Here is a 13,786-nt window from a genome sequence, read left to right as displayed (position 1 = left end):
GGCAGTGAAAGATTACCAGATCAGGCAGAAGGCGGTGGAGACGAGCAAATGACGGGGATTCATTCTCGCACTTGCAGGAAGGAGGACCTTCAATTTCCATCCCACCGCCTGTCGAAAGATTTACACGAGAGGCAATGCCCAAAATAATACGAATTATCCTCCAGATCATCCTCACTTGGAGAGATAATTGCTTGAATCGGGAAGGTTCAAGCATCTATCCACATGGATGCCTGATTCCGGCCATTGCTGTATACAGGGTTCGCTTTGAGTCGGTGAAATCCCCCCTCCGCCTCCCTAGGTATTCACTTGGGATCGAAAACAGCTTGTCCACTACTAGGTAGCTGTCAAGAAATACGCTTAGATAAGGTATTTGTCGTCGTTAACTTTTTGAGCTCAAGAGAAAAATATTCAATCATCTTTCACTTCGCGATTCCTGTGACGGAGGTAAGGGTGGTGTGGACTCTACAAACCCATCATCAATGTCAAAACGAAGCAAGGAGCCTTCAACCAAACATCAAGCACCAGATGAGGTACAGTGTTTCTTTAGCCAATCGTCGTCATGTTTGAAAACCAAAAAGTCAATGAAAATGTGTGTCTACTTCGTCCGGTTTGTCTCCTCCAACGCCGCAAACAAGACGCCCGCTATCGATTACCCTGTACGCTGGTTGCAAATCGAATCTCGCTCGCTTTTTTTCCCAACCAAAGACCCTCGAACCAAAAAACGCCTTGAAGAACAGATCGATGCTTTCCATCTCTCACACCTCAGATGTGTTGACCTTCTTCTTTTCAGCCCCTGAAAAAATGTACAACAGACCAGCGAGTCCCTTGCCCGCGCCAGACACAGCAAGCGCAGCCCCTGATCCGGCAGTCCGATAAATCAGGGCACCGACCAAACCCCCAATGACAAGCGCCAAAAGAAAAGCAACTCGCCTCGTTCGCGGCCGGTTGTCCAGAACAAAGAGCTTTTGGTCAATCATCAGGTCCACCCACGCTGCCGTCGCCATCGCAGTGCTGATTTCAGTCGCGGCCAAGCTTCGGGACTGCACCACTTGGCTGCCGGCAGCAAACGCCAACAGGGCGACGACAACAATGGCTGTCCAACCATGATCGTGAACTCCGTACCGATATTGAATACCAGTCGCAGCAAAAACGAGACCGGTTTGAATCAAGTTGCAAAGAATAAGCCACCATCGCTTGCGGGGTCCGACGATGTGGCCAACTTGGCCGGTCAACCAGCCTGCGACAAGGAAAACGCCCAGTCCTGTGCCGATGTTTGCGGTGTAGAACATGTCGCCGTTAAATTGCGGTATGATTAGTGCCAGACAGAGGAAGATGGTGTTGCCGGTCTGGTTTGAGGCGAAGCAGTGATAATCGGGGAACGTCGTCGCATCTGTGATACAATCTGTGTCAGTCTTACAATATACGGAGAGAAGATGCTCAAACAAGCGCCCGCTTACCCTGGATGCCTGTGCAGAACGTTATCAGCAGGAGTTGGAGCTCAACGAATAGTGTTGTTCGAATGTCTTGTGAAAGGTAGTCGACGAGTTCATTGTTCTTGTGAGATCCCTTTGCTGGCGTCTGCTGTCCGGCATAGAGAGACCCTTCTCGACTAGCGTCTATCGGCGGCGTTGTGACTTTTTCATGTGTGTCGGCCATCGTATTCGTCGTATATGTTATTGTTATGACACTCGAATATAGGAGCCAGAAGAAATGATGATCCTGTACTACGACCGCCTCGGAGAAATCATCTAATTGCCAGAAAAGGGCCGCACATCAAGAAATGGTGTGTAAAAGACTGAATCAGGGACTGCGTCTTGATTTATTGCAGGCGTCGGGACCGAGATCCGTCTGAGGCACGGTTGAAAAAAATGGATATCCGCCGGCCCCACGCCGAAGCCAGGATCCAGGCCAGGTCTTGAAAGGGGGAAGCAGATAACGGCCTCTTCCGGCCAACTACCATGCGGGCAGCGCATACGATCTGGTCATCGCTGCTTGAAGAACCAAGTAAATGGCATGCGTGTCAGATTGAGGGGTGTCCTGATCGCTTCACCGCATTGAGCAAGGAAGCTTGGCCATGCACTCGGGATCGAGATGTAAGACTGTCTGATACCTACGACAAACAACGTTTCCGCGTCATGATTTCGTGCAAACATTCTGTATGCAGATTCCGTCATGCCGTCACGGAAAAAGGCGAACAGCAGTCTGTACAATCATGCACTTTGTAGAAGTGAATCAGATGGCATCACTGCAACGGACGTTGCACTGGAATCACGTCTGTTCCGATGAACTTCCTTGGCGCTTCTATGGATAGCAACCACTGCGTAGTGTCAAAAAACTCAGGGAGCCGACTTCCGGGGTCATTCACAGGCTCTTAGATAATCCTTACGTATCTGACCCCTGGGACGCCGCCATCCATGGTGTGAGAAGAAAAAAAGAAATCTCGGCTTAAAGCGGCGTGGCTGCGAAAGCCGTTACACCTGCAGCCATCCGGCGTGGGCCCCGGCCGGCTGCCGTCCAGCCAGCCGTGCGGGCCGGGAGGCGATCTGATCACGACTCCACCGATGCCGCCGACAGCCGCTGCTGCTTTCTACTGTGAGTTTGCAGCGACATGCTGCTTCAGGCAGTGATTGTGATATGGTAAAAAATAGAGTTATAATAGACATTGATTCTAATCCATGTCGAAACGTGGAATTGAATGACTCGGAAATACAGATCTTGAAGAGCCGTGAACTTGTCACATGCTCGTATGGCTTGTGGGTAAGGGTTGTAAGTAAAGCTGGCATGCCTAGACATCACTATCATTGTATTGAAGCTATTTTGAAAAGATGATGTTGACCGGTAGAATCAAGCTCTTCGCAGTACATTTTTAGAGTAATAGCAGCGAAGAACATAATAGTTATTGATGGGCAGGTTTGTGCTTTGTGCCAGGCGGGTAACTAAGGGCTGTATTGTGCTCCCCTCACGGAACAGCTGCTCCATGTTTGAGTATCCATCGATTCAAAGATGCAGCACACGTTTAAAGCAACCATTGATAGCTTCTCGCAGCCTCAAGCAGTAATTTGTCAATGTTCGTTGGCTCCCGTCCATGTAAATGCCCGGCAGAACTATGTAGTCTATGTTCCACCCGGTGATTGATCCGTGTTGCTCCGATCACCATCTCACCCCAATTTCAATCTTCTCCTCTCTTAATCTCCGCACATAATCGCTCACTCTTGATTCCACGAAGCAACTGTCTTGGGTCTCTTCAATTGACTGCTTGACTGATCTTGTTCTGTAGCCATGATGTTGAAGTTGGCTGCATTACCTAATACACCATCGTGAACCGCACATTCTCCGACTACCGCTGAGCGCGTTTAATGGATCACGTGCTGTCGCATCTGCTGACTAACCAACGCGATACGCGACTTCCAACTATTGTTATCACGCCGCATAAACCGAGCAACAGCTGTTGACAGGCATCAAAACACCAGCGATACGATACGAGAGACCGGCTCCAATGCTCGCCAGAACTGCAAATGCGGACCAGTCTGGCATTCATAAGCCGGCTTCATGACTCGAAATAACCTGTCAGGCCACCTCTCCTGGTTGTTGAAGAACGCCGCCTTATCAAAGCCCGCCGCTCGAGAGCTTCCCCAAGCCAGCGATTCAGCATCGTTTCGAGTTTCGCAATCACAGTCTGCAAGCGGTCGTACGGCAGAATTAAGTCAGGCAACCACCGTATCAGCTGGAGGAGACAGACGTACACACCAGGCTCACGAATCCTGGAGCTCAAATGGCCCGCCGAAGAGAGAAGAGGTCTCACTGGATACAGAAGTGGTGGCTGTAGAGGACGACAACATGGGCCGCCTAGACTTGTCTACCGGGTCCAAGAAGCCTTCGCTTTTGTCGCAAAATGGCAGACTTGCAACGCCGTCATCAGAAAGCCAGTTCAAACAGCGCTTAAACGAGACTCTCAAGACGAGTGGCGCCCAATCCGAGAGAGTAGTTTCTGATATCCCCAAATCCAATGGCCCGATTGCAACCCCGGGATCCGCCAAACCAAAGCAATTCGTCCTTTCACCGGCAAAACCAGGCCCGTCACGCCGCAGTCCATCTCCAGGGCTTGACGCTGATTTTGCAGACTTCGACGTTGACGATTTGGAGTACATGGATCTGACAAGAACAACTGGCGCATCTGATGAATCGGAAGAGTTTGGCGAGGATGTCAAAGTCTGGACTGAAAAGGACGCATCCTGGGAGGCACCGTTGCCCAAGTCCAAAAAGAGGAAGAGTGCTGACGCTGGTGATGTCGACGCCGGTGCTGATACTCAGTTCCCCGATGTCTATCAGATCCTGGGAACCTCTCCTCCTGTCCCGACTCCTGGTCGACATTCCGTGAAGAAAGTCAGTTCTGCCGTGCGAGACCCTCAAACTACTGGGATGCCCATTGTTACTAAATCATCACAGAGTGCTAAGGCAGGGTCTTCCAAGTTACCTTTGGCTGGATCTTCATCTCCCTTGGGACGCCTTGCCAATCGAAGATCACCGTCTCCTATCAAGCGGACGCCAGATAACGACTACGCCCTCACGAGCTCCGAGAGACGGAAGAAGGCGAAAGTTTCTGGCCAGCGTTCTGCGTCTTCGGATCCCCTTGACAATCATGTTCATCAAACTGAGCATCGCCGATCCGACGAGTATTGCATTCCCGATTCTGACGATGAATTTGTGACTCCACCGTCAGTTCCAGCTGCTGCGAGGAAGGACCAGGTGAAGCCTTTCGCCAACCTGGAGGAAGATGACTTCATTATGGATGTTGAAGATCTACCTACGGCCCCTGAATCTAGACAAAAAGGGTCACCACCAGCTCCCCGGCGAGCACAGGCCAGAGATCTGGAGGCTTCTCATCAAAGCCCATCCGAAACCCAGAGCATAGCGACTGCCGACAATGTGAACGAAATCCTCCATCCGCAGCAGCCGTTCATGCCATCCAGTCAGTCATCAAAACTCTTGTCCAGAATAGTGTCGGATTCGCAGCTTCTCGCAAAAAGATGCGATTCGTTGGACGAGCAAATCCGGCAGAATGACCGGGACTTTATGCAAGCCATCAATGACAGACTGCCGAAGGACAAGAGAGACGAGATCAAAGCGGAGAAAGAACGGCTCGTCAGACAACAAAAGGCGACTCGGGATCTCGATCTGTCAGTGAAGCACTACAGAACTTTACACCAGCAACGAGAGGCAGTGGCACAGAAGGTAGCCCGATCATACGCCGAAGGTATAAATACAGATGAAGAAGAAGCCCGGCTGGATGAGCTTACTGAGCACGTCGAGACGAAAGAACGAGAGCTCTCCCAAATGCTGGCTGCAGCAGGCCTCACCGAAGCTAACCTATTACAGACTCTTGAGACTCCTGCCACGGGTCGGAGAGATGATCATATCGTTGTGCTTGGAACTCAAGCTGGGCATGGGGGCATGGTCAACATGTCACGAAGCTCAAGAGACGTTCCACTGCCTTTGGGAGGGACTCAGGTCGTCCATCAGACCCAACTCCCGGAACCTGTTCGGTCACAGCTCTGGAACGAGCCCATTCCGGCTCAGAGGCTGACAGGTGGGAGCGGGCTTCTATCCCAAGAGAACCAAAACTCAAGATCTAAACCATTTCCACGAGAGTCATCACGCACCAATCGGTTGCCCGATTACGCCTCAACGTCTGCTCCAAGATCAGTGCCAACACTGGATCACGATGTGGACGCCGAGGAGGATTTCTTCTCTGACATTGAAGACATGGAAATGCAGCTGCTACCCAAACCGGTGAAGAAGGCCACTCCAGCCGAGGCACGCAACGCCCCTCAGAGGAGTCGCACTCAGCGCGCAGCAAATGAGTTTAGCGACTTTAGTGACGATGCTGATATGCTTGCATTTGCTCAAGACTATGAGGTACGGCAGTCTGCTCGCGAACCGCCTCTGGACACCCGACGAGCATTCTCAGAAACATCTGGAAACGCTGTGCCGGCGCCAAAGCAGAAGCAAGTCTCCAAAAGACAACCACCTCCCGATCCATCCCAGACAAGGATACCGGCGGAGCTGATGAGGCATCCTTGGTCTGCAGACGTGCAGAAGACTTTGAAAGATCGATTCAGGATGAAGGGCTTCCGACAGAACCAACTGGAAGCCATCAACGCCACCTTGGCAGGAGAAGATGCCTTTGTTCTGATGCCAACGGGTGGTGGAAAGTCCCTCTGCTACCAACTTCCAGCTGTTGTCAAGTCCGGCAAAACAAGAGGTGTCACTATCGTCGTATCACCCCTGCTGAGCTTGATGCAAGATCAAGTAGATCACATGAAAGCTCTGGGGATACAGGCTGTTGCGTTCAACAGCGAGTGTTCGCCAGAGTACAAGCGGCAAGTCATGTCTGCTTTCGATGAGCGGAATCCAGAGCACTTCATCGAGCTTCTCTACGTCACACCCGAAATGGCCAGCAAAAGCCCCCAGTTCATGAACGCCATGCAGAACTTGTACCGGAATAAGAAGTTTGCTCGCATCGTCATCGATGAGGCTCACTGCGTAAGCCAATGGGGCCATGACTTTCGTCCTGATTACAAGACTCTGGGACAGCTTCGGGCCAAGTTCCCCCAGGTTCCTGTCATGGCATTGACGGCCACTGCCACACAGAACGTCATTGTCGACATCAAACACAATCTTCGTATGAAGAACTGCCAAGTCTTTTCGCAAAGCTTCAACCGTCCGAACCTCTACTACGAGGTCCGGCCCAAAGGCTCCAACCCGGCTGTGACGCAGCAGATCGCTGCTTTAATCAAAGCCAAATACCCCAATGTCACTGGCATTATCTACACAATTTCACGGAAGCAAGCCGAAGATGTTGCTCAGAAGCTCAGTGAACAAGGCATCACGGCGCGTCATTACCATGCTCTAATCACACCCTCGGAGAAGGTGGAGGTACAAACTGCGTGGCAAAAGGGACAAATCAAAGTGGTAGTGGCTACGATTGCTTTTGGGATGGGAATTGACAAGCCAGACGTGAGATACGTTATCCACCATGGCATCCCCAAGAGCTTAGAAGGCTACTATCAAGAAACCGGGCGTGCGGGACGAGATGGGAAACCCTCCGACTGTATCCTGTTCTATGGAAAAGGGGACATAAGAGTCCTCAAAAAGCTGATTCTAGACGGAGACGGCAATAACGAGCAGAAGGAAAGACAGATGGTGATGCTGAATCGCGTGACAGCATTCTGTGATAACAAGGCGGATTGTCGACGAACCGAGGTCCTCCGCTACTTTGGAGAGGACTTTAGCCCTTCACAGTGCAACAAGACTTGCGACAATTGCCAGGCTGGGCTTGTATTTGAGCAGCAGGACTTCTCTGAATACGCCATAGCCGCTATACGAATTGTCCAGCAGCAGCACAGGCTGACCGCAAACCAGTGTGCGGATATCCTGATTGGGAGGAAATATCCAGACAATGAAATGCAAAACTCAGACGAGTATCACGGCATGGCCAGGGGGATGAAGAAGCACGAGATGGTGCGCGTTATCGACCGCCTATCTGCTGAGAAAGGCTTCCACGAGGACAACGTTGTTGGCAATCATGGAGTTGCTATTCAATATCTCCAAATCGGGCCTGCCGCCAATCAGTTTCTGACTGGGAGACGGAAGCTTATGCTGACGGTCCAGGTTTCTGACAATGGCGATGCAGACCAGACGAAACCCAGGAGAACGAAGGCTACCAAGAAGCAAAAAGAGCCGGCTAATAACGTGCAATCCACATACGTCTCCTCTCCCGTCAACGCACGCAGAAGAAGAGCGACAGTTGTTGATAGCGATGACGAGTCGAACCTGCCCACCACATCACACGGCTATGTGAACGATGGCTTCGTTGTCTCGGACGAAGAGATGGAAGACGAAGGTGAAGAGGACATGGCCGATGAAGACGAGGCCTTCGAGCCGCTTCCTCAGCATCGACCAGCGAAACCAACCAACTCGAGCATCAGCTCCAAACAGACATCACGCCCTGAACCTATACAAGGCAGGCAGAAGCTGGAAGATTTGCCAGATATCCATCAGGATGTGGTGGATGCTTTCGTTCAAGAGGCACGCCAACTGGAGGAGCAGATTCGCAACAGGCTTGACATGAGACGACCCATGTTTACGGACGCTCAACTGCAAGAAATGGCCATGAACTGGACCACCTCACTCGACAGCATGAAACGCATTCCTGGCATTGACGTTGAGAAAGTCCAGAAGTTTGGCAAGAAGCTGATACCAATCTTGGAGAGGCACCAGGGATACTATCGCGAAATCTCTGCGGCGGAGTCTGGTGGTGCCGGTGCCTCAGCTTCCAACTTGGATCAAGAAATAGTGGACCTGATCAGTTCGGATCTCGAGATTGATGAGGATGAAGAGGAGGCCATGGGGATGGAAGAAGACTCTCACTACTTTGCCCCTAAACAACCAGCGAATGTGCAAGCGTTCCACGACAGGCTGCAGAGTCTGAATAGTCAGCCAAGTCAATCCAGGGGCAGATCATACAGCCGGGGAGGAGGAGGCGGAGGTGGAGGAGGCGGGCGAAGGAGATTCTCTGGTGGGAAGAAATGGTCCAAGAAAGGTGCCTCTGGCGGAGGCTCTCAGCGCCGAGGCAGCGGTTCTGGCGGGAGAGGCGGCGGTGGCTCCGGGGCTGGTGGTGGCTCGTCGTCTCGATCTGGCGGAGGGAGCAGTGGCGGGTTCAAGCGAGACGGCAAGATCGTCAAGAAGAGCGGAGGAGGGATTGGTTTGATGCCTTTATGATGAATTGACCCATTGACGAGCGGCTTTGCTATTCCCTGGATGTTTGTTTGTTTGCGTGTGTTTTCTGTCTGCGTTGCGGCGCGGGGTATGAGATGTATCGGAGGCCCCCTCCCCCCTTTTCAATGTCAGGGCGGGAGATTGTTTCCACGGCGCATTGACGAGGCGACTTTTGGCGTTTGAGCGTTTCAAGCATTTACATCAACCATCACCATTTATGTCCCCATGGAGCGAAATAGAAAAAGAGAGGAGCAAGAGGTACAAGGAGAAGGACGACGAAGAACCTGATGGAGGGAGCTCTTGTGTGTGGTAGAGGGGGATAACTCGTATGCGTTAGGTAGATTTGATGGAATGTCTGCATGTGTATGCATATACGCTATAGATAGATACCTATTCGCTCCATGAAAGAATTCACGCACAATAACCTTGATCTCATCAGTACGGCCGGTTTCAAGGACTTCATCGGCGAATGAGATCTATTCCTGATATATATGAAAGCCATCATCTAGTCTCTATGAAAGCCATCATCTACCAATGCGTACGTACATACAGATACACATAGATTAAGAATCGCTCAATCATGGCCACCATGCCAGGACAACCTGCAATCTCAACAATCGAAATCATGATTCAGACCACTCAACCTATTCTCGATCGATTGCACAAAGCTTGTCTTCCAAGTAGTACAGCTACAAAGCTGTTAGAGCTCACTATTACCAGCACAGCCCTGGGAATCTCAAAACTATAACAGACAAGAACGACGAAACAAGCGCACAAATAAAATATATGACAAAGAAGGAGCGAACACGGACACTCAGGGGGATGAATAGTAGAAGTTGAAAGGATCGAATTAGTTGCCAACAAAAGATACCCAAAAGTGGAAAGGGGAGAAGAGGAAGAAGAAGAAGAAGAAGAAGAAGAAGAGGAGGAGGTAAATAAATGGCAAAACATGCCGCTCAAAAGCGAGAATAAAGGGTAAAAAGAGAAAAGAGAACAATCATCTTTTTGGGTGTCGCGTTATTGTCCATCCAACTCCCACACCGCCAGCTAGCCTGTCTCTCTTCGCTCCTCCTTGTGTGATTGCAACCTTTTACGCCACGCTATGAAAGAAGAAAACACTGAAATAAATTACTTTTGAAAAGCACGGGAGTGGCATGCCATGCGAAGTGTGAGCTGAGGCAGAAGAAGCAGGGATAGCTTTGAAATGAGAGGCTTCATATCAAGCAAGCATCGACTCGAGAGGTTACAAAAGGGGGTGAATAAACACACAATCCGATTCCAAAGACCTTCCAGGTCCGACACCATGATGTTTGTTCGGGGCGTGCCGTCAGATACCGCCTTTTCAGAATCGCCATCTGGGCTTGAGGTCCTTTGGCTCAGGAGAGTTGTCACTGTATTTGCGGGAACTAAACCGGCTGAAGATGGGAAGGGGGCTCGTTCCACGGGTTGATTCTGGCCTGCCCCTTGGCGTGGGCAGCAAGCTGCTCCGGCGAGACGTAGCCAGAGAGCTGCTGGGACGAGTGCTGAGGTTGTCAAGGGTCAAGTTTGAAGAAGTTGGAAGTACGTTGGAACGGCGAGCAGGCTGTTGCTTTGCCAGGTTGGTTTGAGAGTAAGGCCCAGGGGAAGTGAGGCGCTCACGGAACGAGAGCCGCGAGTGACCGTTCCTGGACCACGACCTGGGAAATGCGTCACTCATGGGGGATTCTGCGCCAGTGCGGGTCAAGGAACTTCGAGGAGTGGGCAGCTTGGAGGTCGAGATGGGCGTGATGGAAGTCGTCGACCTCTGGGGCACAGGCGTTCGATGTGGGCTGCGGCCGTTTTCGGAGTCCAGGGCGTGGGAGGACGTGTTCCATCGAGGGCGCTGCCCCATGGTCGAGGCAGGGCGAAGGGTCGAGGACGAGGCAGAAGGGGGGTAGTAAGACTGCCTGTTTCCGGGCTTCTTGGAAAGCCTCGAGACAGGGGCAGGGAGCGACGAGTCCCGCCGGTTGGTCGAGGTTGACCGGACGCTGGAGGAGCTCGCATTGGGGGATCGAAGCTGGTTGCTGTGCTTCCGCGCGGGCGTGCGCGGGTCGAGGCCAAACGACGACGTGATGACCGACGAGGGCGGAGAGCTGCCTGGGGTTTCCATGCCGCTGCCACTGGTCGACCTGTCGTTGGAGAGCATGCTGGAGATGGAGTCGCGCAGTTGCTGGCTCTTTCGTTCCGCGTAAATGTCCTCGAGAACAAGGTCCATCTCTGCGATGTCGGCCTTGAGCGTCTCCCACCGCGTTTGCATCTCCGCGTGCAGGCGCAAGATCTCGCCGTTGACGGTCAAGCGATCCTTGACACCCTTGTCGATGATGGCCAGGACTCGTTCGATGGCGGGACCATAGTGTGTCTTCTTGGCCTCGTAGCTCTCAATCTTTTTGGCAATAGCAGGCTGGTTCGTCAGATGCATCCCGGCGTCAATGGCCTCCCTCAGCTTCATGAGAGACCGCTCGACAGACTCGTGCATCTTTTGCGCCTGCCGTCCGGCGCCGCGGAAGACAATGACCCATCTGTCCTCCCCGAGCTCCTTACGCAGAGACTCGGCGTCCTTCTCCAGCTTGTGGTAGCTCCCGTCTAGGCCCTCGTGGCGCATTTCCAACTCCTCACAGGCGGTAGGGAATGCGTTCTTCGCCCTCGCTTCAAAGCTGGACAACCGCATGGGCAGAAAGTCCAGAGAAGCCCGTAGAGGCTGCATCCGCGCGAAGAGGGCGAGCAAGCTCGAGTCGTCCTGAGACAGGGTCGATGTTCCTCCCGAGTTGGGGCTCATCGGTAGCGCCAGGCTGAAGCGGTTCGAGGGTTGCAGTCGCGCAGCTGAGAGAGGGTTGTCCTCAACGATGGTCTCCAGGTCTCCGATGTCGACATTGTCGCCGCTTGCAGCGACAGCGAGGCTCTTGTGGCGGCGCTCTTCCATCTCGAAGACGAGCCGGCCGAGTTCGTCCAACTCGCCCTGTATGTCGCCCAACACGCTGTTCCACAGCTCCTCCCACTCCATGGCAATCTCGACCTGGTTGCGCACATTTTGCAGAGTGTGCTTGATGCGGCCCCATTCTTCGGCTATAGCCTCCATCTGGGCAACGGCCCGGTTGAGGTCATCGGTTGAGACCGTCGCGATATCAGGTCGGTTCTGCAGCTCGTCGATGGCGTTGACATAGGCGTTGATGAGATGCTCGAAGCGAGCGATGGCGTTTTCAACCTCCTCCAGGCCTTCACGGCCCCCGGCTGCGGCCCACTCGACGTCGTCCTCGCTGTCCAGCCCACTGACAACCTCCAAGGCCTTTGAGATCCAGCTCCGGATTTGCTCGGCAGCATTGATGAGGGCTTTGGAGGCCACCGGAGCCGTAGGGATAGCCGACACCTTGTTAGAAAGCGCTTCGGCGTCGGGAATGCCGAGCATGTTGAGTTGAGCAAGCTGGTTAGCGAACGACGCCCGGGAAAGCGTATAGATGGACCCGGGCCGGTTGTGGCCCTGGGTGAAGTAGGAGCTCATCTCTGGCTCGAAGTGGTTGAAGGTGATGACTTCAGGAGGCGTAACCTCCACGGGTGACGATTCCTTCGGAGGGGGAGTTGGTGGGGATGGGGAGTAGGAAGGAGAATAGGACATGGACTGCATGGGCGAGTTGGAGAGCGAGGCTTCGGGAGGAGAGGAGGGCAAAGGCGGATACTCCTTGGGCGATGGCGGACGCGTGATTCGCTCCAGGTGTTCGCGTCGAGTATCCAGAGTGACCTTGGTTCCATTGCCGTTGAGGTGGTCGGGCAAGCGATACTTCTGCGTGTCCATGTTCGGCGGTGATTGCGGCACCTGAACCTCGGGCAGTTGGTCAATATCCGCGGACCCGGGAGACATGGAGACGTCCGACTGGCTGGTTGATCTATAGTGATTGGGAGGCGGGGCACCGGCGCCTTTCCAGGGGCGACCGCGCCGAGAGATGACGGCGCTGATGGAACCCGCCTGGTGCTTCTCGTCGAGCTGGCGGAGATGTTCTTCGTCAAGCCGGCCGATGTCGACGGGCTGGGAGCTGATGGTAGCTCTCTTGCTTGCCGCTCCGAGTCCCAAAGCCTTCAAGCGAGCAGCAAGACCTGGCGATGTCTTTCGGAAAGCAGCGACGAGCAGCTCATGCGACGGATCGGGTTCGAGAAGGGTGCTGCTGCGTTGTCTGCCAGTGGTCGGACTCAGAGCCGAGTCGGGAGAGCCGTGCGCGAGCGCGTCGTTGTAGGTGCTGCCAATTTTGCTGTTGTTGTTGCTCCTGGTGGTGTTTCCTGCGGTGAGGGAGGTGGCGGTGGTGTTGACGTTTCTGTTACCCGTGCTGCGGCTTGTCCTCGGCGTCAGGTTTGCAGATCTTCTGACGTCTGCAGGAGTGGCCGCGACAGACGCAGCAGCTGTGGGAGTAGCTGCAGCCGAGGCCGAAGCTGGCGCCGGCGCCGACGTGGGAGCTGATGCTGGAGCAGAGTTGGGCACTGAAGCTGGAGCGGGAGCTGGAGCTGCCTTATGGTGAGGCGTGGCGGGCGACTGAGTGATTTCGTCAGTGAAGGTTCCAAGATCTACACGCTCACGGCCTGCATCGTGGTCGCCGGTTTGCCGCTCACGGTCGCGCTTTGGACTCTGGCCCACGGCGGAGTCTCTCGAGCTCTCGTTGGCTGGGGGCGAGTCGCGGTCTGGCTGCGAGGCCGGCTCGAGGACGGCAGCGGAGTGGCTGGTGGTCATAGGCCGCGGGTGATGGCTGGGGCTTCACGGAGAGAGGCCCCCAGAGAAGGTTGGAGAAGGTCGGTTAGGTAGTGCTAATGGCTGCAGTGCAGCTGCGGCCGTGCAGGTGATGCGCTAAGGTGCGGGTAGGTGGTGGACCGCGCCAGGTGTCCCTTCAGTGGGCGATTTCAGTGGACGAGGGCCCTGAGCCCGTGCTGGCAGTGCGGCGGCGCAGTCGGGTGGAGAGTCGATGGTATGGATGTATTGAAGCTGGAGATGTGAGGGAGGTTGCTGGTCGTG

The 13,786-nt window shown here is 53.7% G+C and overlaps 3 protein-coding genes across 3 annotated transcripts; 1 reads left to right on the top strand and 2 right to left on the bottom strand.

Moving 5' to 3' along the window:
• Nucleotides 1-755: 755 nt before the first annotated feature.
• Nucleotides 756-1,656, bottom strand: CCMA1212_002612 (uncharacterized protein; the record flags this gene model as incomplete). The annotated part of the gene is made up of 2 exons (XM_073699992.1): nt 756-1,402; nt 1,458-1,656. The coding sequence occupies 2 exons, from the start codon at nt 1,654-1,656 to the stop codon at nt 756-758; spliced, it is 846 nt and encodes a 281-aa protein (XP_073561218.1).
• Nucleotides 1,657-3,549: 1,893 nt separating this feature from the next.
• Nucleotides 3,550-8,781, top strand: CCMA1212_002611 (ATP-dependent helicase SGS1; the record flags this gene model as incomplete). Its single annotated transcript, XM_073699991.1, has 1 exon — nt 3,550-8,781. One exon carries the CDS (start codon nt 3,550-3,552, stop codon nt 8,779-8,781), a length of 5,232 nt encoding a protein of 1,743 aa, XP_073561219.1.
• Nucleotides 8,782-10,120: 1,339 nt separating this feature from the next.
• Nucleotides 10,121-13,507, bottom strand: CCMA1212_002610 (uncharacterized protein; the record flags this gene model as incomplete). The annotated part of the gene is made up of 1 exon (XM_073699990.1): nt 10,121-13,507. The coding sequence occupies one exon, from the start codon at nt 13,505-13,507 to the stop codon at nt 10,121-10,123; it is 3,387 nt and encodes a 1,128-aa protein (XP_073561220.1).
• Between the last annotated feature and the right edge of the window lie 279 nt (nt 13,508-13,786).

Source organism: Trichoderma ghanense, assembly GCF_004382785.1.
Source record: "Trichoderma ghanense strain CCMA-1212 chromosome Unknown scaffold_2, whole genome shotgun sequence".
NCBI lineage: Eukaryota > Fungi > Ascomycota > Sordariomycetes > Hypocreales > Hypocreaceae > Trichoderma > Trichoderma ghanense.
The sequence above is the reverse complement of the archived record's forward strand: the minus strand, read 5'-3'. Positions and strand labels throughout refer to the sequence as shown.